Raw genomic sequence first — 25,485 nt, forward strand, 5'->3', positions numbered from 1 at the left:
TTCTTGAGCTGCGTTTATTTAGCATTGTTGCATCAGGTTTTTAGTTGTGATGTTATAATTATGCCAAGGTATCAGTGTCAACCACTTATAAAATAAGCATGTCAATTTTTCCTCATTATTTCTTTTTGGCAAGTAGCAATAGAATATTTTTATATACTTTCAGTAAGTAGCTTCATGTTGGCATTTATTAGGTGTCAGAAACCATTATCCTGTGATAAACAGTTTTATTCTACTGACATTTTCATGTCTGTAAAATGAACAAGATTTATTCACCCAATTAACATTTGAATGCCATGTTTAGATTTAAGTTAAAAACAGCTGCCTACAGCCTCTGTTTTCTTATTTTCTGCACATATTTACAAGAAAGCACCAAGTTCTGAACTTATATAGGCACCATATAGCAGAAGCATGTTGCAAATAAAGTGTCTGAGGGGTTAAGAGCACATTAACCAGTTATACTATGCCATCCTCATTAACATGACACTTGTTAGACCATCATGCCCTTAGAGAGTTTATGATGGCAGACACCAGACCTGTGCTGGGGGTGGTCTAACATTTACTAAGAAACTTGTTACAAGAACATAAGTTAACTTTAGAAGGATGTATTTATGCTCAGATCATCTTTGTGCAGGTAATACAAGGTGCCATGCATACTTGCAATTTTTTGTTTTCTGTTCAACCTGTAAAGGCAATGCAGAGGAAGTCCAAATGTAAAATCTAGAACACAGATTCTAATGCAAAATTTGATTTGCCACTCTAGATTTTGTTCTGTACACCTTTCTTTGTATCTGTTAATTTTTATAGTAACACTTGAGCAAATTCAGATCATACACGTGGAATGGATTACTCTGAGTCTATCCATTAATCTCATTTACAGAAATGATCAAATATTGTTGAAGCATTAATTATATTATAGATAAAATTTAGTTTTGTCTTTATCTCATGAATTTTACTACTTCATGTATGAGAAGCAGTATATCTTCCATCATATTTCAGTATAGATTTATTTTATTTCCACAGAAAAATGCAAGTACATCCAAACTGAAAGTTTCACTTCACATCAGGGTGAGATCACAGACATTAAATACTTAAATAGTTAATATAAAGTAATTGCAATATTTCACATAGGAAAAAAGAATTGATCTGGGCATTCTGATTATGCACTTATACATTGAAATATGCCTGGACTTAAGTTTCCCTAAATTTTGGATTTTCTGCACTATTTTAATATATTTCACTAAGGTTTAAATTATTTTAATTGTGTTTTGTAAAATTAGAAAGCTTTCATACAGTCTTCCACGAATTGTGTTCCTGTAAATTCATATTTAACTGACTAGCTTAGAAGATGGGAGACCAGATGCAGCAGGAAGGAATAAGTTCTTGATACTTAAAATGGATGTGAGGTTCAGCTATATAGTTGGGAACTGCAAGACCCTTGAAAAAGGAGAGGGAGTGGAAGGGCTGTTACCTCATCTTCTTTTGTGGGATAAAGACCTGAAGATCTATTGAAAGAGATTTCTCTCTCAATAAAATAAAATAAAATAAAATAAAATAAAATAAAATAAAATAAAATAAAATAAAATAAAATAAACCAGCTACACTAAGATCTTAAAATGACTAATAGAAGGACCCACTCCAGGTAATGTGTTTTATATTTTAAAACTCCTCAGTTTGTGTGGTCATCTGCTTAGGATGATATAACCGAACACAATTTATTTGTGGGCTCCCAGATTTGCACAAGACACTTTATTATTCTTCGGGTACGTTCAGACCCCGTTTTCCAGGGCTGCCAGCATTCACATGTTTAGCAGCCCTGTTACACATTCTTGCAACCCACTGAGACCTCAAACATCCAGCTGGGCTGACAGAGCAGGCTGTAATTGTTGCTGCTAGCAACAAGGGGCCACTGTGGCACCTGCTGAGCCAAGCAGCCTCTCTGCTTCTTGTCTCATTCTTTCCTGTGATGGAGCTGAACTCAAAAAGTTCAGCCAGAAAAAGAAGGCAACAGCAGCACCAAGCCAAGAGAAGTGGCAGGAGAGGGAGGCAGAGGCTTCAGATTCCCCCAGCAGTACATTTACTCATCATCCACCCACGACAGCACAGCTGCTGAGGTGCTTGCAACTTGTCCCAAGTCTTATCCCAAGTCTAGCTGGGAGCGGGTGTACAGACGAAGTGGAAGTTTGTGGTTAGATATACATTTTGTATAATTCAGCTCATTAGATAACTGCAGAGAGTGAAGGGAAATAGCAGCTTGTGGGCCATGCCAGATTTACCGTACCTTTGTCTGAAGCTCCATGCCTGTCATGCCACCAGTCGGGTACATGACACATCACGTACTCACGAGTACTAAACCAGGCTCTGTGAAGTGCAGACTTTTATACAATTAACCTTACATCTTCCCACCAAGAAAGGACCAAAGAGCCTGGGAACTGCCCAATTAAGATTTTTGTTGAGAAAAAGGAGATGAAGGATGGGAGTCCAGAGCTCCTAAGTATGGGTTCTGCCTCTGCCATTAACTGACGTGGGGCTCGAATCCACCAGTTCATCTGTCTTAATAGTCAGGCAAGAACAACTACAGCCTTTCTATCACAAACTCAGATCTTTATTATTTTAAATGTCTAGACTGACTATAACAAACTTTTCTGAGAAAAGCTTCTTGATGGTCCACTTGGGGTTAACTCATTTATTGCACCACAAATAAGAAATAGTTAAAAAGCAGATGGCTGAGTGCCCCATCACAGTAGCAAGGTGTGGCATTAAGATGGCATATGAGTTGCAGCTCCCAGCTGACTTGACACCTTAATTTCTGCAAAGAGCAGAAATTCTTTAGGCATACAAATTTCACATACTTTTTCAGCAAAAATTTTCAGGCTCCCCAAGCTGCTGTATTCTGTTTTCTTTATGTTTATTGAGGGCTTTTAATAATTTCTTAGATTCCTAATTAAAGGTTATTTGACACTTTTGGTGAAACTGTGCACAAATTTTTTTGAGGCTTCATTCTGGCATACTTTCCAAAGAAATGTGGTTTTGTACTCTTAAGAAACCATTGCCACAAAAGGCAAAACACCCTTACAGCTTAGGAGAATATCTGATTATATGAATTATTCTACTTTTTTAATGTCCAAAGACATGATAAAACCAGTTCATATGGGACATGGTCATAAGAGGAGCTATTTTTCTGAGAAAGGACATAGTGGTTACATGCTTCTGAGTTCAGGGAGTAAGTCTATATCCTGGAAAGTGCATCAGTCGGGCCCAATACGGTTACAAATACAGAAAGTCATGCCTTCAGGTTTGGAGGTAGTTACATTATCTTACAAGCTCCCTCTCTCTAACCACTGATTAGTGCATTTTTTATTGGCAGGGATCTATCTATGTCAGTGAGCTAGATGTATTTTGAGCAGGTCAACTTGAAAATCGCATTCTCTCTTTTCCAGAGGAGTTAGGCTGCAGTGCTTATTAACTCCCATTAGTCCTGCTCTTTCTTTTCCGTGCTTAGCCAGCACTCATGATTCTTCCTCTACCTTTGTAGGAAAAATAAAAAGGGATGTGTGTGACAAGCCATTATTTTCTTGACATGTGAGTCCTGAATGATGCCTGTGTCCACCTGTGATTGCAGTGCTGCTGCCTCACTGTTGGTGCAAGAGGTTTTTGAATGTATGGCTTCAGATGATGACAGTTCAGGAAAAGACCAAAGTTCCCTGACATCTTAAAGACTAAGAAAAGGGGAAAATACTCTGCTGATTAAAGAAAGCTTACTGGACCTAGCCCAGCCCATCTGGCTGATGCCAGCATTGAAGGGGAAGGCTAATTGTCTATACCATCTGTCTCTAAGGGGGCTAATTGCTGACATCAGATACCAGCAGGGGTTCCTGCATTTCTTCAATTACCTATTTGGTAATCTCAGAAGCCAGAGAAAGAGAGAAGGACTCCCATTTCTGAAAAGTATGTCATGCATAAGACTGATTTTGCAGAAATGACACCTAGTTCTCTGAGACTTTGAGGACCACTGCCCTGAGATCTTGACACAGACTGGGACTTAAGTAGGTCTGAATTTAGGAGTATATGGCATGTGGGATGTGTCATGAAGTTGTGAAAAATGTTTATTACATATATATATACATATATATATGTATATGTATGTGGCCTAAAAATATCTTCTTGAATCCTATAACGTTCCCAAACATCTTTCCAGACAAAGTCATCACACTTAACCATTATTGTCAGGTGAAGCACTTGTCCTTGCACAGAAAAAAGATCATTCCCTGTAAATCTATCCCCAGAGACTACCAAAAAGATTGGATGTCTCTCAAAATGTTTTAGTTCTGTTGCAATCAAAATTTCAAACACTTACCTTGCACTACCTCACATATCCAACTTCTCTCCAAAAAAAAAGGTCTAAAGATGAATTCCAGAAAATAAATTATTTCACACAATTTAAACAGCAGCAAGGATAAGAACACAATGCAACTTTTGTCCTTCTGCACAAAGAACTATCTATGCTGTTGGAGGACCATCACTAGGAAAGAGGGGTGGAAACCAGATGTCCTTACTGACACAAGCTCCTGAAGATGCCCACCATGCTGAATATGACAGGAAAATCTTCCCAGCAACTCTTTTGGAAGCCTTTTTCCCAGGAGGGACTCCAAGAGACCAAGCAGTTAATAAAAACTGGACTCACGCAGGACAGGACAAAGGCAGGATTTAGTTGTTCTAAAAAGTTTTTAAAGAGTCTTTTTGGAGGAGCGCAGATTTGGACAGGCTGGCACCAGTTGCTGTTATAACATACAAAGTGAGGAAGTGAATATTGCAAAACAAGCAAAACTACTTAGTCAGGCTGAACAGAAGAATTATTATTTCCTAAGCAGGCCTCGAGGTGTAATGGCCACTTAACACACTGCCAGAGAGGAAGCAGAGTTTTGAATTCAAACTCTGTGCCCTGCTGCTGGGGAAGGCAAGACAGGGCAGGGCTGTGGAAACACTGGAAGGATTATAGCTCACCTTCACCTCTTGCAATAAGCTTTAATTAACATGAGGATCAGTATGGACAGGATTCAAGGGAAACCATGAACAGCCCACAAGAGGCTTGTGAGGAACTGATTTTGTTACTTAATCTACAAATAATGGTAGGAATTTAGACGGGGAAACTGATGTAGGTTTCAGAAAAAGATTCTTCCCTGATTATTTCAGATGAGGAATGCAGTGAATATTACTAGTTGTCTGAGAAACAAGGTGAGGAGCCTATCACATGAAGACTATTACCTCAAAGGAAAAAAATGTCAGGGCATTACCTGGAGTTTTCCTCATACCAGGTTCAGGACAAGACAAAAGATAACTTTGCTGAGATATCTCAAGGGATGGTGAGTGACTGTCACCCATAGGTTCCTGAAAACCCCACGTTGGGACCTTCAGACAGCACAGCACAGTCGGGCAAATAACTTGCAGGGATGACAGAATTTTTCATTTTGAAAAGTAAGTTATCCATAATAAAAATCAGACAATACTAGCTGAAAAATTATTGGAAAAGTACTTATTGCCAGCATTTTATATACTTCTCTCTTCAAGAGTCAGAGAATGTTAAATGTTAAAAGAGAATGTTAAATGCTGAAGAGAACCCAGGTGACTTCAGCAATTATCCACAAGAAGTCCTTGTTTTCCATTGTGAAAGGTTCCCAAAAAGTGTTTTAAAACATAATTATACTTGTAGGAACAATTACAGTTTTGTACTGCAAGGGGAGCTGTTGGCACATAACACTACGATTGTGCATTAGATCATCCACTAGCTTCTGTAATACCCACTTCCAGCTATAAGGAGTCATGTTTCAACACCTCCAATTCCCTGATGCTGACAAGCTAAACAACTTGTTTTGTCTCTGGGAGCTCTTCTCTGGTGATTAACTGCTTATGGTGAATACTAATTATATGAAAGTACAGTACAGTAGAAATAGTGTCCTATTTCCTCTACCTGCAGTGTCTCCATCCTCTTCTGTAGAGACAGTGCACTATTAATTCAGCTAAAACCAAGAAGATGACATTTTTCAGGACCACAAATAGGTTAATCTGTCTCTTACAGCAAAACTTTATCTTCCTGTCTGCAGAATAAGTTTAAAGGCAAAACACTGCACATTTGTAAATGCCTGTAATAATTCTAGAAATAAATTTGCAGCAGGATGTGTGCAAATGAGTTCTGATGGTGGCAAAGGCAGAGCAATGTCCCCAATTCCCCATGTCCCAGTTTGAAAATTTACCCCAAATTATCCATTCCTGAAACTGCACCTCAGACTAAAATCTTTCCACCAGGGAGTCTATGAGAATTTGTTCTTCAATTTTAAATCTAAAGTGCCTTTTAAAACGCTAACACTGCAAAATTAGAAACAATTAAACAATATAAGGCAGAGAGTGATTAAATCTACCAAACACATTCAAAGCAGCTTAAGCTACTTTTTAATTAAAAAGGAAAAGATATCACTGGCAACATTCAGAAATCTTTATCTAGATAAAGTTAGGAGGTTATTCAAAACACAAAAGATGCTGATGCTACCATGCAGGAGGCTGAATGAATGACTTGAAGATTTCAATCCCTCCACCCTGGTACACAGTCTTCGGGCAGAGAGGAACAGAGCACAGCCAGTGCTGCAGTGTGATCACTCTATGTTTGCTGATTAAATAAGTGACACCAACAGCGGCCTTGGAGGGAGACTGTGTGTTCCTCCTTCCTTCCTGACAGGATGGTGAGTGAAATCACAGCAGCTACAGCAACTGAGTAATGGGTAACAAGATGTACGTACCCGGGAGGAAAGAAGATCAGTTAGTGTTTCAAGAGCCAGTTTTAATAGATAGAAAAAGGCAACACCTTATTGGTATTATTTTTTTTAAGTAGCAAATTTAAATAGAAAACCTTGTGGCTCAAATTCAGGCTCCAAAGAAACAGGCACGGTTCTGCTGAAGCACTGTAATTATGTCCACTTATTTTGTGGCCAAATTCAAACGTGCAGCTTTAAGTTTTTGTATTCATTTAATGAAAAGAACAAGAAAAATGACCAGCAGTTTTAGTCAACCACAGGCAAGATGCCAGGAGCCAAAGATCAGCCTCCTTCAGGCTGAGATGATATCATCTACTCCAAGGTCCTGAAGCTCTGTGTTGGGAGTATTACAAAATCTACTGGTGAACAGCCTCATCTCTTACTTTATTACATATGATCAGTACTCTGTTCCTCAATTTAATACAAAATCTGTGTTTTAAACATCTATTGCATCCCTTTGTCTAATAGCAGATTGGTCTTACCTAAAATGCATGCCCTAAAATAAAGCACAGGTACTTGGTAGCTGCTGGAGTACAAGACATGATACTCATAGCGAATCACTTCTTCTGCTGCACAAGCTCCAGCTACTTGAGAATCATCCAAAGACTCCTAAAACAACAAATATGAACACAGTAATACATCAAGTTTTGTATTTTTATCAAGGGAAAGGTAATTACTACTACTGTAATACATTTAATAAATACACAGAACAGAAACAATGGCAGTCACCCCTTTCACAGCACTACTCCTTTGAATTCCTGAAGGAATTTTTCAATACTAGCAAGAAAATCACAAAAGTCCAAAACCTACAAAGCCATCTTACAGACTTACTTCCACAAACTGTGAACTATGTGTAAGCATTTGCAGAACGGAGGTCTTTCAAAGTGCAGGCTGCTTTTGTAAGCAAAAGACAAAAGCTCTCTAAAATCTTTATGGCACAATAACTGGTACAATAAGGTGACTACTGCTGCATATCTCCTCATTAACTTTAGTATAGACCATTTTAAAAGTGTATCCTTAAATAATCTGGTTTTGCTTGCCAAAAGACAAATCAAATGTATCCATCAAAAATTCTCTGTTCTACTTTCTTTAAAGGCTTTTTGCCAGAGGTTGTTTTTGCTACTAATATATCTAAAACTGAGACTTTTTTTTTCCTGTTAATGTGTATTTCAGGTGTAAAGTAACTAAAGTTTATTGTAGATTTGAAATAAATCAGAAGAGATGGAACTTACTGCATTGAGATATACCCCAGTTTGCAGCATCAATTTCCTAGCATTTCAAATTAATATTCAAACAGTGCTAAGCACCCAGTTGTTTCACCTTTTCTAAAAATTGTTGATATTCAACGTCTCTGAAAATGGAACCATTAAATTAATAATGCCATTAAGATTAAATGTTAGAAAAAACTTTCCAAGAAGACACTATGGGTGTGGACTTCTTTGGTTTTCAAACCCCCAAATTTACATGCATGAACAAAGCAACCATAATGCCCCACAGGTTGGGTGTGCATTTCACAACCTGACTATTGCCAAGCAACCGTGAATATTGGCTTACTGTCTCTGTCCAAGCAAAATAAAAAAGATTGAAACAAAAATAAGAACCACCATCCTTTGAACATGATGCTGGTTTAGCACACAAGAAATTTAAAGCAATTTCGCATTTTTATCTAATATCCTTAACTCAGCCATGAATCAATCTATGAAGAGATGTAAGAACTGGTAAACTGTTACAGTAATGACTGTCCAAAAAAAAAGTTATTTTCCCCAAATTTAGTGTATTAGACAACCAAATGCTGCTGAGGCACAGGGATAGAAGATCATGAATGGAGGGGCCCGACCTTGGGCAGCTACACTCCAAGGTACTGTAACGAGGAAAGGTACTGTAAATGAGAAAATCATAGATGCTCACAGAACAGAAGGTTTCTGGGAAGTTCTGGACAGCTGTAGGAATGGTTGATTTTAGCTTATCAGGAAACAGGTTATCTAAAGCACTGAAAGAGAACACTAAAGAAAGCACTTTCTGTGTTAACCTTGTTTTAAAAACTTATGTGAAGGGATACTAAAGACAACATGCCAGAAGGGACAATGATGACTACTGTATCTGACTTCATGGGCCAGGTGAAGTTAGGTATGCTATGCCTAGTTCCCATGTAAATGTGTAACAGACTACAGTGGCGAGTTCTTTTCCTCCTCACACAGGTTATACCCTCTGGTCAGATGTGAAATACAGATTTTTAAAAATTTCTTTAGGAAAATAAAGATTTTCTCTATAGAGTAAGCTGGACTTTCTTTAAAATGGATCAATTTTCAATGCTTTAGTGAGAATAGTAGAAGAACAGCAGAAGCATGTGGTAAATGAAACCAAAAACCAACTAGAGATTGGCTTTCAAGTTTGTAGGGGTGGGAAAGAGAAAGAGTCCATATTCAGAACTGAACCTACATTAAAATTTACAAAAGCCCTTCGGATCAACCTCCTGGAATCAAAATCATGCTGTTTTACAGACATCAACGTTTCATTAGATATTATGGCCTTGCCTATTGCTTAGTCACTAGCTTACCTTGCCCTAAAAGAATACTTCTCCTGGAAATGGCAAGAATACCTGCTCATGTATTAAATGCTATGGTTCTAGAAAATAGCTCTATGTATACACATACTTCTCTCTCCTGCTTTCTGTACGTAAGGGTAAAATGACTGTATACCCTCCCATAAATACTGATACTTAATTTGTGATGATTTTAGACTGAATTATAAAGAAGCCATATTTTTCATTACTTCCAAATACTTAGGAAAAGAAGTAAGTTAATACTCACTCAGAAATTAAATACTCAAAGTTGTATACCCTTAGGGAAAATGTCCTTTATAAAAATCCTGCGTACTATCTCAGAAAGTCATAAATTAAGCTCAGAACAACTTCATCATTAGGAATGCAATTTACTGGGTTAGCATGGATTTCAGTGGGTAAGCAACTTCTATCTTTGCTTTCTGGATTAGGAAAAGGAAAGCAAAGAAGAGACTTTCTACTTTCATTGTTCTTTGAGATGGCCACTGAGAAATCTTATGAATTTCTGCCATTACCAGTCAGGTATTACACGGTGAGGTACTTCCCAAAACATATTATTACTTCCAGAGAAAGGCGATTCTATCCAGAAGTGGCCTTCCCAGAAGATGTACATAGTTTGATGGCAAGAGAGGCAGTAGAGAAGGGAAGAAGGCAGCTTTAATACTTTACTCCTGTAAAGAGAAGAGTATTTTTGGACACATCTATTGTGCATTATCCTGCATTTTTTTGATTGATAGTTTAGGCAGTTTCTGAAATCATGCATTCATCTGAATGCAAAGCTCAAAGATGCTTTGAAACTGACATTCTTCTGCTCTGTAACAAGATGAACTTCAGGCTGCTACAAAGTTTCTACATTTACTCAAAATAAGTTTCTGATACTCAGATCTCTTTTTCTGCTGCTTCTAGTGACAAGTGGGCACTTTGTATTTGTGATCTGCATACAAAGGCAGACAGCCGAGTCCTTCCTAGGGCTACCTCTAACCCCCTTTCCTTTCGGTAAACAGCAGTTTCCAGATTTCTTACATAAAAAGATACAGCGTTGCTGTGTAATCCTGTGCTTTACTGTCTCTGTAAGTACGACACACCATATTTATGCAGGGAAAGTACATTTTGGAGCCTAAGAGTTTCGATGGTATCTCTCTAGCTGATGAGATGAACTTTTTTGATGAGATGAATAAAATGAGTACAGTCATTTTAGGTGATCTTTGGAACATCTAAAAATCTATGCATGGCTGAATAAAGCCTTGGAGCCTCAGAGAGTTTTCTATCAGCCTCAAAGAAGAGATTTATTTTTCCCTATTTAATCAACTACTGATAAATCCATATATATAAAACACAGGTGTAACTTATAAAAAAAAAACCACAGAATTTTATTTTTGTGTATGTCACATGATAGGCTACATACTTAAATTTTTTCTTCAAGTAACTGTTCTACTTTCCTTCTCTATGTGTACTGTTGTTCTATCTCTTTTTGAGCTAATGCTGAATTTTAGTTCCTATAATAGACAATATAAAAATCAGTTTTAAATTCAGAAGATTTTGTGACTGCTGCAAAAAAATCTAGGTAGACACATCACAAAACAAATCTGTAATTTTGCATAGATCTTGTAAAGACAAAACAAACATAGCTGCATTAGAAAAAAATTTAAAATGTTAACAAAAAAGCAGTTTTGACAAAATTGCAATCACTGAAAATGCTATGAAGTAATTTGATTTCTCAAATTTTCGTTTCTGCTTTGCAAACTTGCTTGCACGCTTGCCATGCTTCAAGTTAAAACTGTGAATCCAGGACTCACTGACTGTTTCCTAAACAAATTGGGAAGGTATCATCAGGAAGCATCTGCTCCTCTATTGCTGTCACATAAAGTCATCCTCGTGCTATCATAATGGACTATTGAGCAGATGTTTAAAAGCAATGTATGCATTAGAAAAAAGATAACCAGCAACTACCTAATTAATTATATTAGTTCCATCATAAATGAATTATTACTATATTTAATTGATATTAAACTGGTCTCAACCTTTAAGTATCCCCTAAACAAATAAAGTTGTTTTGTTCCTTTTAAAATGCTAAATTATTTAAATCAGTATGTAAGAAATGTCATTCTGACAGCAAAATAATGTATTTGTAGTATTTTTTTCCTCCTGATGAAGAAGGAAAGTTAAAAAACCCTGGTAACAAGTTAATTTGACAGCAGGAGAGAGTTAATAGCATGTTTTGATACTCTAGTAGTCACTGTGCTCCGCAGACTGAAGAGCAGCAGGAAGGTATGGGTTAAGGCGGGTCACCTTTGAGGGGGGGCTCCAAAGGAAAGGGAGGGCCAGGGAAGTGACAGACAGGCTGAACTGTTAAGGCAACAGCATTACCTGATAAAAAAAGGGACTTTTCTCTGCTGACACCAAACATTTATCTCTCTCCACCTCACCCGCAGAGGCTGGCCAAGCCAGCCTTCCTTGCTTAGCCCAAATTCCCTTTGAAACGCAGCAGCAGGCCCTAAAGCTAAGAGAAGTGGTTTAAAGAACAGCAGGCACATTTCTCCTGGATCTCAAGTCACAGTTGCCTTTCTCCCAGTTCCCATGTTCCTCATCTCTTTTCTTGCTGTCTTGACCTCCATTTCCTACTGCTGCAGGCCAGCCTCCTGGGAAATTTTCCTGCAGGAGCATGGCAGGATTGGGCTGCAAGCAGGGAAGGGAGGAAGAGGTGACACAGGCAGCTACTGGTACTGCTAGTTTTGTTGTGAGGGGAAAAAAAAGGAGATTAGTAAACAAATCCAATTTCATTGCTTGGCATACACTTACACTTAATTTCATTTCAGCCTCTAAACTTGAAAACAAATGTATTGCTGTTTCTCCAGCACACAGTTTCTCTTTCTTCAGAGATGACTGTGAGCTACCGTGTGAAACACAAGAGCTTTCAGGGAGCAGCTCCCCTCCCCGTTCAACATTTTCCCTTTGGCAAACAGTGAGATCTGAACATGAAAACTGAATGGTAGGACAGTGTTCATCAGATAGAATTAAAACAGTGCTTAATGCGGAGGGTGCGGCAGCGTGGTGAGATTGTATCTGTGCTCTTTATTCTTCCTCCTGGGTGTTCTCCACATTTATTTGGACCATGTCTCACTTTTTTTGCCTGCAGCCCCCACAGGTCTAGTCTCTGCAGGTCATTTTGCTGCTGGTATTTGTCCCTCCCATGCAAAGTCTCAAGTCATCCCCCACCTTTACACAGACCTCAAATCTCCAGATCCCATCCTCCCTTTCCTTTCCATACTAAAAACGCAGTGTGGAGTCGCAGTGGTCGGCAAAGTAACCATGGTCGGAGAGGAGGAGAGTCAGACCTCTGGGCAGCAGCTCACTGCACACCCCTACAGCCACTCGGATCGTCCCCGTAAGCTGAAGGATGGCAGGAGACGGAGTGAAGGCTGAACCGCCAGTATGCCTGCTGCCTGGATTCAAGCCTCAGAATGAAGCATTACTTGAAAATTGTAAGGAGGCCTAGAAAATGAACCAAACCTCCTTGCAAAACTAAACATGGTGAGGAGAAAAAACCCCAACAAACCAAGACTTGCAAGAACTTCAAAACTATCCTAGCACATGGGAGTTTTATTTTAATATAGTAGGAGAAATTCAGTTTGCATTAAGTGATTATCAGTCTTTCCTTTCACTATTAAATACTCATCCTATGCTAAAATTTATAGGCTCTAATCAAACGCACCCCACTGTATCATGGCCTTTAAAGATGCATAAAAATACGGACATCTTCCTGAATAATTTAAGTGTATGATGAACGGAGTACAAATGCCTTTGCCACCAGTTGCAGTATTTTTATATACATTAATAAATCATCCTTTTAAGTGAAGTATATGTGGAGTAACCAACGATCTCCATGTGTTTTCTGGTGCCACCATCATCAGTGACAGATGAGGCAATATGAGAATAACGAAAGAGCTCTGAAGAATAACAAAGTTACCTTAGGAATTTATTTCCTGTATGCAGCTACAAAATCCTCCCCAGTGTCTTGGATTTCTTCAAATTCAGTTAGCCAAGTGAAGAACCTGGTGATATACTGCCCCTCAATAACAAGAAAAAGAAAGCAGCCCTTAAATTAGTCGGTGATGTTACTAAATGCCATGTCCAAAGAATCTTCTTTTGGAAGACACAGCTACCTTGAAAAGCCACAACGCCACCAATGGAGTTAATATAAACAGGCAATGGATTCCTGTGGGCACACAGATCCCTCAAATACTTCATTTACCAAAGGAAAATCTTCTACCTGCAAGTCAGAACCCTGACCGCGACATTGTTAAAGCATCCAGTCATTATTAGAATTACTATTTTCCCCTCAAAATACAGGTTACTGACAAAAAAAAAAACAAACCCCACAGCATTTTGTCATTCAAGGCATACCGAAAGACCAAAACCAAGACTTCCACCCCAAAAAGACACAGGACATAAAATTTCAGTAGTCCCTCATGCATTAAGAATGGTTGGAAATTAGATTTGTCTTTTGATTACTTTAAAACGGCTATCACAAGTGAAAGCAAAATCTATTCAAGCAAAAGAAGCAATGGACCGTGAAAACAGAACAGTTGTGAATTTTTTCTTCACGTAAAGGTGGGGAATTCTTGCAAAATCACTCTTCACTCTTCCCAGGTTGTCACACGTAAGAGGCAGAATTTGGTGGCTTCTCTCCTCCACCGGATGAAATATTTTCTCCTTTTTTATGTAGGAAGTACAAGACTATTCTGAACAGGGATAAGGCTCTGAGAAGTACGCTAGGAAACCTGGTGGAAAGTACAGTTAACACCCAGCGAAGCTAGGAAACGAGGCAATCAAAGGAGCAGGAGAGTCATGGGCCATCTGCTGAGGGATGATGGGCTAATCTAGACTATTCAAAATTCTTAAAAGAAGGGTGCACTCAAAACTACGGACACACACCTTGCAGAAGGACAGAGCAACCTCATCTGTAAGCTGCAGGGATGCATTTACTTCCACTACCTCCAACCAATATTCTTTGTCAATATTATTCCTTGGAATTAAGCATTTACAACAGTCCTTCTTTCTAAGTATGGTGAGGTAAGAAGCAATTAGAGATGGCGGTACCTGTACCTCCTCTTTTTTGCTTTTAGCCTTTCTGTAAGAAAAGTCATGCAGGACCGGTAAGGTATGGACACCACTCTGCATAAGTCCCTCTGCAGAGACAGAAACTCCAGCCTCTTTTTCTGAGTACTGTAAACATCATCCCAAGGTCCTTTCCTCTGTCTTATCCAATGTATACTTAATTATTCCAAATGAAGCAGAATGGCTTCCACAATATCTTAACACCCACAAAGTCAGGCGCTTCAAAGCCACTTCCAGCCCCTCTGCCAAAGGAGAGAACTGAAATCAGGATCACCTGTAACCTCCCTCAAACCACAGGGCAATACAGGACAACCAGCATCTCCTCTGGCCAATCTTTTGCAGGGCACGTTTTGGCACTTGTGTTCTCAGAAGCCTTGCTGGAGCTGGTCCTGAGGGCAAGAACGGGCCGCGGAAGTTCATGGCATGACCAACTTGGGACTGGACTCCCCAGGCCCCCAGGTACATCCCAAGTTAAGGGGCAGGTGAGAAAGGTTCTTCCGGAACAAATTTCGGCCAGAGCTGCCAAGTCCATCCACGTCCTTTCGCAGATAAAACCTCCAGTGATTTAGATCTGTGAATTTTCCTACTCTAGGATTACAACTAGAAAACTATGTTTAACAGAAAGTTTTGGAATTTCATTCACACACCTTCATAAAAAATACTTGCAAAACACACCCGTCCTCAACAGCGCTACCGTACGAGATCAAGCCACGCATATACACAGGGGTGCCCAGAGTTTTCAAGGCTCATGAAAAATAGGTCAAGCAGGTATAAATACACACTGTTGCAGTTAGTTTGCAATAATTATCAGAGGAAAAATATTAAAATTCACACACAAGCAAAGTTTTATGTAATTGCATTTTATCCAGCAAACATAAATGAAATAGCAGTATTTTCCCATTATTTTTGTCACTATCTTGCACTTGTACAAATTGGGCAAAGCTACTACTACAAGGTTAAGTACTATTTCACAAGATTATTGCTTTTCAGAACTGAAGCACTTCCAGGATTGGGCTCCACGCTTCATATGAATATGCTTTATAATAGGCAAAAAGAAAAAAAATTGCTACACTAGAAGACAGAAGTATCAGTTCAGCTGTATTTTAGGTCAGTTTTATTTTTTTAGAACAAGGATTATTTCTGCTTTGAGAATCTCAGCGGCAACCCAGTTTTGGGCACGTTTAATTCAATGGGGAGACTGTCAGCAAATGCCTACAAACCTTTACTTTATAGAAGACAAACTCAAATCCTCATTAATTTCTCAGATGGGAAACTGTATGAAAATGGTGCCAAGACTGACAGCCAGTGTTTAGCAGTAACTCAAGTGAAAAAGTTACAGTCAGAAATGCTCAAGTTGTCACAAAATCTGGCATTACAAAACCAAGAAATTTTAAGTTAAAGGTTACAATTAAAAGCAGCTGAAGCAGGGATGGTGCAGCTCTGGAGTCCTCTGCGGTGCTACGGGCTTGGCTGCCACGGTGGGGCCAGGATGCACACCCAGGGCACCGTAAGAGAAAGGCAGTGTCACTGGGACAGTGACTTACTGCAACAAGTGTAATAGCTGCATGCTGCCTAGCTGAAAAAGGAACTACAACCCAATTAAGTTAATATCTGTCCAAATGACACAACTTTAAAGTTACCTGAGATGCTAATCTAAGCTTGGCCATAGCTTATATTATAAAGCACAACAATTCGAAACAATAATCATAAACAATGTCGCTTAATTACAACTAGTTTATTTGAATATGAGACATCCAATTAAATTAACAATACATTGACGCTAAAGCGTATATATTAATCTTTTCTTAAGATATCAGGAAGAGAAAATTTAAATATAATGATCTATTTCAAATTCAAAATAATCTTAATTCAAAAATTTTAACTATCACTCAAAATAATTATTAATTTCCTAGTACCTTGTCAAAAAAATAATCTGAATTTGTTGCTACACTTATATAAAACTAGTAGCATAATAGGATGCAGTGATGTTTTCTTTTTGGAAACATATAGCTATAATAAACACATTTTTATGGAACAGGACCAGACCCTACCAAGCCAAGTAAGTTCAGCTTTTGCTTTCTCTGAAAAACTGTTTATTTTATTAATATATGATGTAATACAGTTGTGCTTACTTCCTAGTCTCTAATCACTGTTACGTAGGAGATGCAAAGCTCTGAGTTCAGACTTGGGCAGGTCAAAAGCCCTTCAGTTCGTTTTCAGACAAAATACTTTGTAAGATTATTCTAATATTAATAAATATAATGTTATCAAGTGTCATTGATCGCAACCAGCCCAAATGTATATTGGAGACATTCATAGTGGCTGGAAAGAAAAGTACTGAACGACTCCTTTTATTAATGTGATCTCAAATGAAAACTGCCGCGCTGTATTACATGATACTATTAATTTCCAGGTATGCGGTACACAGTAGATCTCAATGCAAATTTAACTGCTAGCAAGCTTTACAAAGAAGTAATTGTAGTTTGACAAAATGCAGCTAAAATTCACAAAATTCAAATGAGAAGACACAATGCAATACATTCTTGCAATTAAAGATTGCCTGTTAAGGCATTACCTAACAATAAAGATAGCTCTGTACTATATTCCTGTGGCTGAATAATATGGTTAGGAGACTTGTATGTAAAAATAAAGAAAATACAAAAGTAGAAAAGGATCTCAGCTATAGTAGGACACTACCAAGAGTGTTGTACAACTCAGTACAACTGTACCTTGAAGGCAGCTATACTCCAAAACTAAGAATTTGGCATTTGCTTTACAATTCTTTAAAGCCAAGTAGAATATTTGTGTGAATTATTTACGATGCCTCTGTCTGGAATCAATCTTCTAACAGTCTCCATCTTCATGCAACTCCATTTTATTCAAAAAGAAAGCCCAGTACAGAATTAGGAATAGCCAAATGTTTCCACTGCAGTATGTCGTGGAAAACACCTGTAATGGTCAACAATACTACATAAATAAAAGGACCAGACAATACCACTGTAGCAGAAGGTTTACAAAAATCAGGAAATGGTACACACTGTACGCAGCTACACTTGGCCAAGCTCATGTATAGTGTTACTATAGAAATTTTACGCAGATGCAAAATCTACATAATGGGTGAGCTGTTAAATATATTAATCTCATTTAGGGAATTCTCTGAGTAGCTGAATTGCTTAGTACTAGGTGGAGGGACCTGAAAAGATTGCTTTGTATAGAACTGTTAAAGAAGCATACCTGAATTTTCCTTAAACATTTATAAATGAGCTAGGTAAAATACTTCAAGCAATTAGCAAAATGTTAAAAAAAAATGTTCAAATTTTTCTTTTTTGGGAGCAGCAGAAAACTTGAGAAGGAAAAGGAGAACTGGTATGTTTGCCTCCTCCCTCTCAATGCTGCATTCACCCATTTTGCACAGTTCCTCGTTCTGCTTGGGCAAAGGCACATTTCTCCTCCTTCAGAAGAGCACTTCAGACGCTGAGCCACAAAGCACTTGAGGTGACGTCTCTCCTGTTCCACTGTGTGAGTCACCGAACGTTCACTGGAGCAGGGAACAGAGCCCGGGTACTGCAGGGCCTCAGGGAACAACACCATGCCGTACTAGCCTCTGCAGGTGACTTTTGTGTTCAGGGACACAAGGCACGAGCGGCTTCGCCGCCCCAAGTTCCTTGACCGTATCAGGAAGTGATTCACTCAGTGTCCCTCAGGATTGGAAACACAAGATACAAGAAGTAAGGAAAGAGCTAGTGATTGTATACATGTGCAGAGAAAGAGCCAGAACATTGCTTTGGCTGTCTGCTACATTTTATCTGCTCTCATCTCCCTCAAAAGCTACTCTACGGCTACTGGAGTTAATTTATTCCTTCAATTTGATTACAGTATCTCAGGGACTATTTCATATATTTGTCCCTATTTACAACTAACCAAAATCATAGCTAAGACGATGAAGTATGTAATTGGTTAAATTGCTCTCGTTTTTCAAAACTGAGATATTCCAAGTGTCCCGAAGGCATTTAATTCCAAAACAGGAAGCCAAAGAAGAGAGCACTCAGTAATTCTAATCGTCTGCAGATCTCTTGGAAAGTATTTTCCTAAACACTTGCTGAAAGAACCCTTTATTGTACTGCGTGCTGCTGCATGTACCCCAACTAGGGTCCCACAGAAACATCAAGATATTTACTACTGAAATTATTTCTAGTTATGTAAAGGAATCAATCTAGAATCAACTAAGAGCATGCTTTCCTAAACCTTAAAGTTCAGTCATGTGCAAAATGAAGGATGTAGGGGAAGAAAAAGCAACTAAAAATACATGAAATATATTTCTAACATTCTATACAAAACTCTATTCATAAGGCAGAGGCTATGAATGGTAGTGCTGCACCAAAATCAAAGATACAATTTAACTGATTTTTTCTTAACTTCTGCTGATAGGTTTCTGCAACTCAGCTGCAATCCCTGAAGGAATAATTTTAGAATAAAGGCCTGGTGTCCACATGATATTTCAAACAGTACTGCTGAGGTCCCTATTCTGTTATGTTTCAGGTAAAAGAGGACCTCTGCATTTTTTACTTTGCTGAGTCTGGAAATAATACGTGAGTAGATCAAGAATTTATGGCTGTAGGAATCAGTTCCCAAGTAGCAGGATCTTTCATACATTGAACACTACAGAACTATATGCAGTTTATAGAAAAAATGCACGTTGGCTTTTCACATCAATGCATATGATTTCACAAACATTTGCACACTTGTGCACACCATGAGTGCAGATACGTACATTCTTTTAATAGCAGACGGTAATATTTTTCCCAAACGCTCTTCACCTTGCTCAGCACACAGGTCAGAGTCAGCACCATGCCTTTTACTCCCATCACTTGACAAGTGACTTCCAAGCCCCGGATGGATACAAAGTGTGGGAAACTCCACTGCATGTCCCTCATACTGAGGCAAACCATAAATACGCGTTGCTACAGGAACGACCTACAGACAACCACAGCAGGCAGAGGAAAATGCTCTAAGAAAGAAAAGTTTCATGGAAGTTTCGGTGGAGATTTTGTGATTCTTTGGGATTTGGCTTTTCAAGGGGAGGAAGGTGGAAGCGTAATATCATTGTGTTGACTGGCAGATGACTCTCTGATTAACTTTGGAAGATCTGGGGATGTTTCATTGTTAGTAGGCATTCACAGAGAACTGACTTCTCTCAACAAAAAGATGTTATTTGGGCATGGGTCACCCATGTTTACAGTCATGCCTACTATAGTTAGTAAGTGTTTCAAAACCAGAAAGTGGGAGAAAAGTCCTGTGAAAGATTTGTCTGTTGTCCAGAGAATAAACCTGTAAGTGAAGAAACGGAAAAAATATATCTATAATTTAAAAAAAAAAAGTGCTGGAAACATCATTAGATGAGAGGAAGTACGATCCTTGAAACTAGCATTCACAGTTAGTGAAAGGGCTGTATCTGAGTTATACAGGAGACAGGGAGAGGTCAAAGGGAAGCACAGTGTCAGTGTACTGATTCGAGAACTCGGGCAACACGGGAAGAACCAGAGACTTCTGATGGAAGGCCGGTGCAAGACTCGGAGGAGAATATTACAGTAGTTTCTCCCTTTGACAGGAAATGCTTTTAGTGCCTATGTCCCAGCTGTGAATGCTGCAGGGAAATACACGTAACGCATATGAAGATACCTCAGCTTGGGTCAAAAATCATCTAGGGAAGAATTTTAAAAATAGGATCTGTAAGAGTACAAATAGGACCAACAGGATTTTACTTGGACAAAAATCTCTCAAATACAGTCAGAAAGATTAGTGCTGCCAGGAACTGCAGGAGACAATGTTTCTAATATTGGCCAGACTCACTTTTTCTTAGATACAATACTTGAATTATTACTCCATCAAAAAGTCACTGAATTAACAAAAAAAATAGTTTTATGTGGATTAACAAGGTTTCAAGATGATTATGGGATAGCTGCTTATGTAAAACAAATCTGGCTCAAAGATTTCAATTACATATAAGTACAAACAAATACAGAAAGATAGGTGCATACATTATATTAAGCTTATTTGACTGCTGTGTCTTGCTCAAACTCTCAAAAACAACCAACTGCAAGACTGCAAGTCAGGTGGGAATCTCCCCGCCATCAGACTGGCAGAGATCATTGAAGTTTTAATGCCTTGGACAGAAGATCAGAGGGAGCACTGCTTTCTATGATCAGCTAGGATTTTTACAATAAAGTAAGTGGCTGTTGGTACTTTACAAAAGATCTTCACTTTGTACGATGAACTGAGAAATGTGTTTTGGTCTGCAATATGCAGATGATCACAGAACCAGTATTTTATGGATCCTCCTGTACTGACTATCTGTTGAAACTATCCATGACAGGCCTTTCTAAATCTGTGTTAAGGTATTTTAAAATATTTGATAAATTCAGGGAGATAATGAGTTAAAGCAGCCAAATTTTAAAAAGTGAAGGACTAGAATCTGGAAAAGGCTTATATTTATTTAAATCAGAGATACAAAAGCTGCCTAAAATTTACACTCTGAACTACTGAAATACCTCACTTTAGGATAAAACTGCAGACCTAACTGAGCAAATAATCACCTCAGAAAGGATACCAAGAGTATGCAAAAAAACCCCTATAGAGAATAGAAAAGAGGAATGGCAAGCAAAAATACATCTTGAAGTCTAAGTTAGAAGGAGAAAGTGACAACTGTAAAATTCAGGCTGGATTTACACTTACAAATGGAAAAAGGCTCACTAGACATGAGTAGAACAAAAACAAGGGAAAAAAAAGGTGCAAAAATGTAGTAAGACGGAGGTTCAAATTAAAAATTACAAAGGAACGGGCCCAAGCCTAATTTCAGGTTTTGTCTCAGTGCCCAGTAAGAGCATTCAGAGCACTACGGCAGAAGATAGGAGCACCATATAATGGTTAATCAGGATGAGGGTACATTCATCCCATGACAGATGACAACAACATATCTCAGTCACTTCGTAGAGGGGCCAAGGAGAGGGACAGAAAAAAGCTCCAATCTAGAAATCCGAAAGAATGGACACATGAAGGTACAGATCCAGCAGCAAGGATTTTTTATAATTGGATCATGCTGGAGTGATAATACCTGAACGAAAAATAATGAATTAAGTATCTGTATTTAAGAAAGGGGGGGAAAAGCTACTTAGGTAACCATTGTCTAGCCTTAGTGTATACTGGGTTTAGAACCATTTTTGAAGGAAAGAATAATTAAACCTAGAGAGCTATAAAGAAACTGGGATAAAATATAACATTAGTTTACCAAAGAAAGACCATGCCAAACTAACCTGACATCTTCCCCTGATAAGATAACTAGATTAGTGGACAAGGAAACGCAGGAGATTCAATCTGTCTGGGATTCAGTAAAATATTTGATACTGCGTCAAATGGGAAATTGTTATTTAAACTGGAGAAGATGGGGATTATGTTAAAAATGTAATAGATAAGAAAATGGAAAAAGGGGAGATAACAATGGGATATGCTAAAAGGAGAATTATCGCCCAGGAATCGGCTGAATAACTAAGCACCTCTAAAACTGGTGTGTGAAGTGATCTTAGCAAAAATATTCCTTAATAACCTGAGCACAAAAGCAAGAGATTGTTGACAAATTTTGCTGATGATACAAAGCTGGGAAGCCCAGTCAATAGAGCAGGAGATAGAAACTGTTACAGGAAATAGAGTTTATAACAAAAGTGTTGCCACATCAAGATTACCCACAAGCTGATCTCAGCTCTACCCTCCCTCTTTGTCACAAAAGTATTGACACTATCACCAAATCAAAATGCCCCTCATTCTCCTATTGCAACTAGGGATTCCCCATACACTTCACAGACCTCATTTGCTCAACTATATTTTACACTAAGAAAAGAGAACTCAAAATACTGAGATCTGACCAAATACTACAATTTCCATTCCACAAGACATTCCAGTATTTTAACATTTGTCTTTTTCTTTAATCAACATAGAAGTTAAATAAGCACATTTTCACATGACAAAAGCTTTCTGGTTAGAGATTGTAAATATTAAAAAAGAAAATGTCAATATTTCCAAAATAAAGTGTGCCATATAAATCTGCTGAACTGATTCACTTTGAATCAGCTGGACATTCAGTTTGATAACCCTAGTAGTGTGCGTAACCTAATGCATGTCTGATTCTCACCCAGAAAACAGGGCTTCTAGCCAGCATATCTCTATCTAGAGGCATTCAAAGGCACTTCACTGCTCTAATGGCCATATGGTCAAAGCAAATACTATACCACCAAAAGTATAATGCCGTTTTCCCCAACAGAGCATTGGTGGGGAAAGATGTGTAAAATACAGCTCTGCTAGCCAATGCAGCATGTTCTTGAACTGTTGCTAAAAAAACTTTCAGAAAAGTTTAATACATTGTCATACATTCAGTAGGATTAAGCTGATCTAGTAAACTACTTTGTTTTCATTTGTCTAATTAGAAAAAGTACTTCCTGAAGAAAATCTGAGTTTGTAGAAAATTAATTTTCAGTTAAAAAATTCTCTAAGACCTTTTCCTCTGCCACAGTGTCCACATAGCACTAAGCAAAAGAGAACTGAATGTTTATAAACCTGACTGCCACTATAACCCTGAAAAAAGAAACATAAAGCCACTTACTAGTCAAAGAAAATCCATTTATTTCATATTGATACCAGGGACATTTCAAATCCTTTTAGAAGTCTTCTACCCAGTGAACGTACTGAACATAGAGAAGAAGTACTTCAAGAGCCAAAGTATGCATTTCCATGACAGAATGTAAAACCAAAATCACTTTATTGCAGCTCACCATGTAGGTTACATCAGTTTTGTCCTTTGTCTCTGAAAACAACCGACAATGCACAAATCTGAATTAAAATCAAAGGTCTAACTTCAGAACAGCCTAGTCCCCAATGTCTAGAGTTAAAGCAACAATCACCTCTATAGATCTACTTCATATATCACCTAAAACATCTAAGCTGCTCAATAATGTGAAGAAGTGAGATAGCAGCAGCATCTAATGCAGTGCAGTCATATGGACAAAACTGTGGTTTTATGAGACAGGTTTGACTCATTTGGGGCCAGGGATGATTCTACCTACTAGTGACGTAGAAATTGCTGATGGTGGCTCTTGAACTACACCCACATCAGCAGCACTTTGCTGGTATGGCCTGCTGGTAGAGCACGCTTAGTGCAGAATTGCCATATTACTGGGACAATTCTAAATTGTTTCTTATATTCTTCTAAAAGAGCTTTTTAAAATGTCTGTATTTCAGTGGAATCAGAAACGATGTTCCTGTTTTCTCCCTCAAATACAAATGTTCAAACGAACCCGTTCCACCCTTCCCCGCACTCAGAACACATCCAGTAACAAAAAAACCTGTATTTTCTTCCCACTCCCACTAGAGACATAGACCTCCAACAGGAAGTTGTATTTCAAACTAAATTTGAGGGTAGAGGGGGTTAAGCTAGCCCTCTAGTCCTCCTCTAATGCCACTTCTTTTTCTTCGTTCTGAATTGTCCTCCGATTGCTCAGATATGGGTCACCAGAGAAATGCATAACTACTTACAATACAGTATGTTAGTATTCAAATGGAAAACATGGTTGCTACTCAAGCCGAATAAACAACGTGCAGCAGGGGAATCCATAATGATAAACATGCTCTCATTACTACAGAACATGCAGTAGGAATTCCTCACATCATACACTGTGTTTCATTTGGGCAATGTAATGTTTTCCCCCCTCCTCTGCTCAGGGAAAACGGTGAAATTAAAATTGAATGACAATAAGATCAAGAAAAAAGGGATCAAATGTATCCCTTGCTTAATCCTATATGTTTTAACATATGACATGGAAGAAGAATGTAGACCACTGCACGAACACTGGTTATATTCAGTTTTATTGTGAAATAGTTTGTTCTGTCTTTAAAGTATAGGTTGATCATCTGTAACTTAACTACCAAACAGCTCAGTCCAGAGATTTTTATCCTCACAAATAGACTTTACTGATGATTTTTTTTTCCACTTGTACCATGTTTGCTTATTCTACAGTCCCAACTTTAAAAAAAAAATTAGGCAAATTTTTCAGTAATAAGCCCAGGAGGACCAAGACATAATGGGGAAATGCAAGGTCCTAAATATATCTATTCCTTGTTTAAGCTGGGAATAGTTGAAAGGAAAATAAACATTAAAATACAATGATGGATTAATTCAAGGTAAAGTTCTTGCCTTAGTAGGTTTTTTTCAATACAAAGTGGCATTACAAAGGTCACTGCATATTCTGTATCAAGATTAGTCTTTTACAAGTTATTTTGTTTTTTCAACTTCCACCTCCTACAAACACAAGCCACTGTGTGAAAACTGAGCCAGAAAGGTGAAGTGCTTTGATCGAGCTTACATAGTAAATTCTCAACAGAACTGAGAGCATTATTTAATTATTCTGATTCCTAGTGCCAAAATGCTATGTATTTCCAAACACTGAGAACAATAATTAGCTACCTTACAACTCACTATTTTAACAAAATAACTTCAAAACCACTTCTGAAGCTTTGGTAGGTAAACTATGTATGAACATTAGCAACCTTCAAAACAAGGAATGGCAGTAAAATACGCAAGACATATTGAAGATGTTTTTGTTTGCAAAACCAAACATTCCAAAGTGAAGATCAAATATTATCAAGCTGCAATCATTCAGTGGTAAAATATCAACATGTTTAGAAAGTCCTTTTCATAATTGTTTCATTTTAAAATTGAAATCAGTACAAACTGTTGCTTAATGTTTTATTAAAGGTTGGCGCCAGCTTTAATCACAGGACAATATTAACATAACCATGTCTCAGATGACATTATAATATATCCTGGGACCTTCACAGCTTTAGCCACTGTCAAAATTGTGCTTTGAAACTATCTAACAAATAACTTAAAGAAGAATAATAACAAAGAACAATAATGCTCTGTACGAAATACTCAAATTTAAGAATAAAAATATTGCCAAA

The 25,485-nt window shown here is 38.1% G+C and overlaps 1 protein-coding gene across 2 annotated transcripts in view; it reads right to left on the bottom strand.

Moving 5' to 3' along the window:
• The window catches only part of ATG10 (autophagy related 10), a 93,678-nt gene that overhangs the window by 29,298 nt on the left and 38,895 nt on the right, over window positions 1–25,485 (bottom strand). For both annotated transcript variants that reach the window (XM_075079038.1, XM_075079037.1), the window contains exon 4: window positions 7,286–7,412. In XM_075079038.1, the coding sequence (XP_074935139.1) occupies window positions 7,286–7,412 (127 nt within the window). The remainder of the gene's footprint in view (window positions 1–7,285; window positions 7,413–25,485) is intronic.

Source organism: Phalacrocorax aristotelis, chromosome Z (genome assembly GCF_949628215.1).
Source record: "Phalacrocorax aristotelis chromosome Z, bGulAri2.1, whole genome shotgun sequence".
Taxonomy (NCBI): domain Eukaryota; kingdom Metazoa; phylum Chordata; class Aves; order Suliformes; family Phalacrocoracidae; genus Phalacrocorax; species Phalacrocorax aristotelis.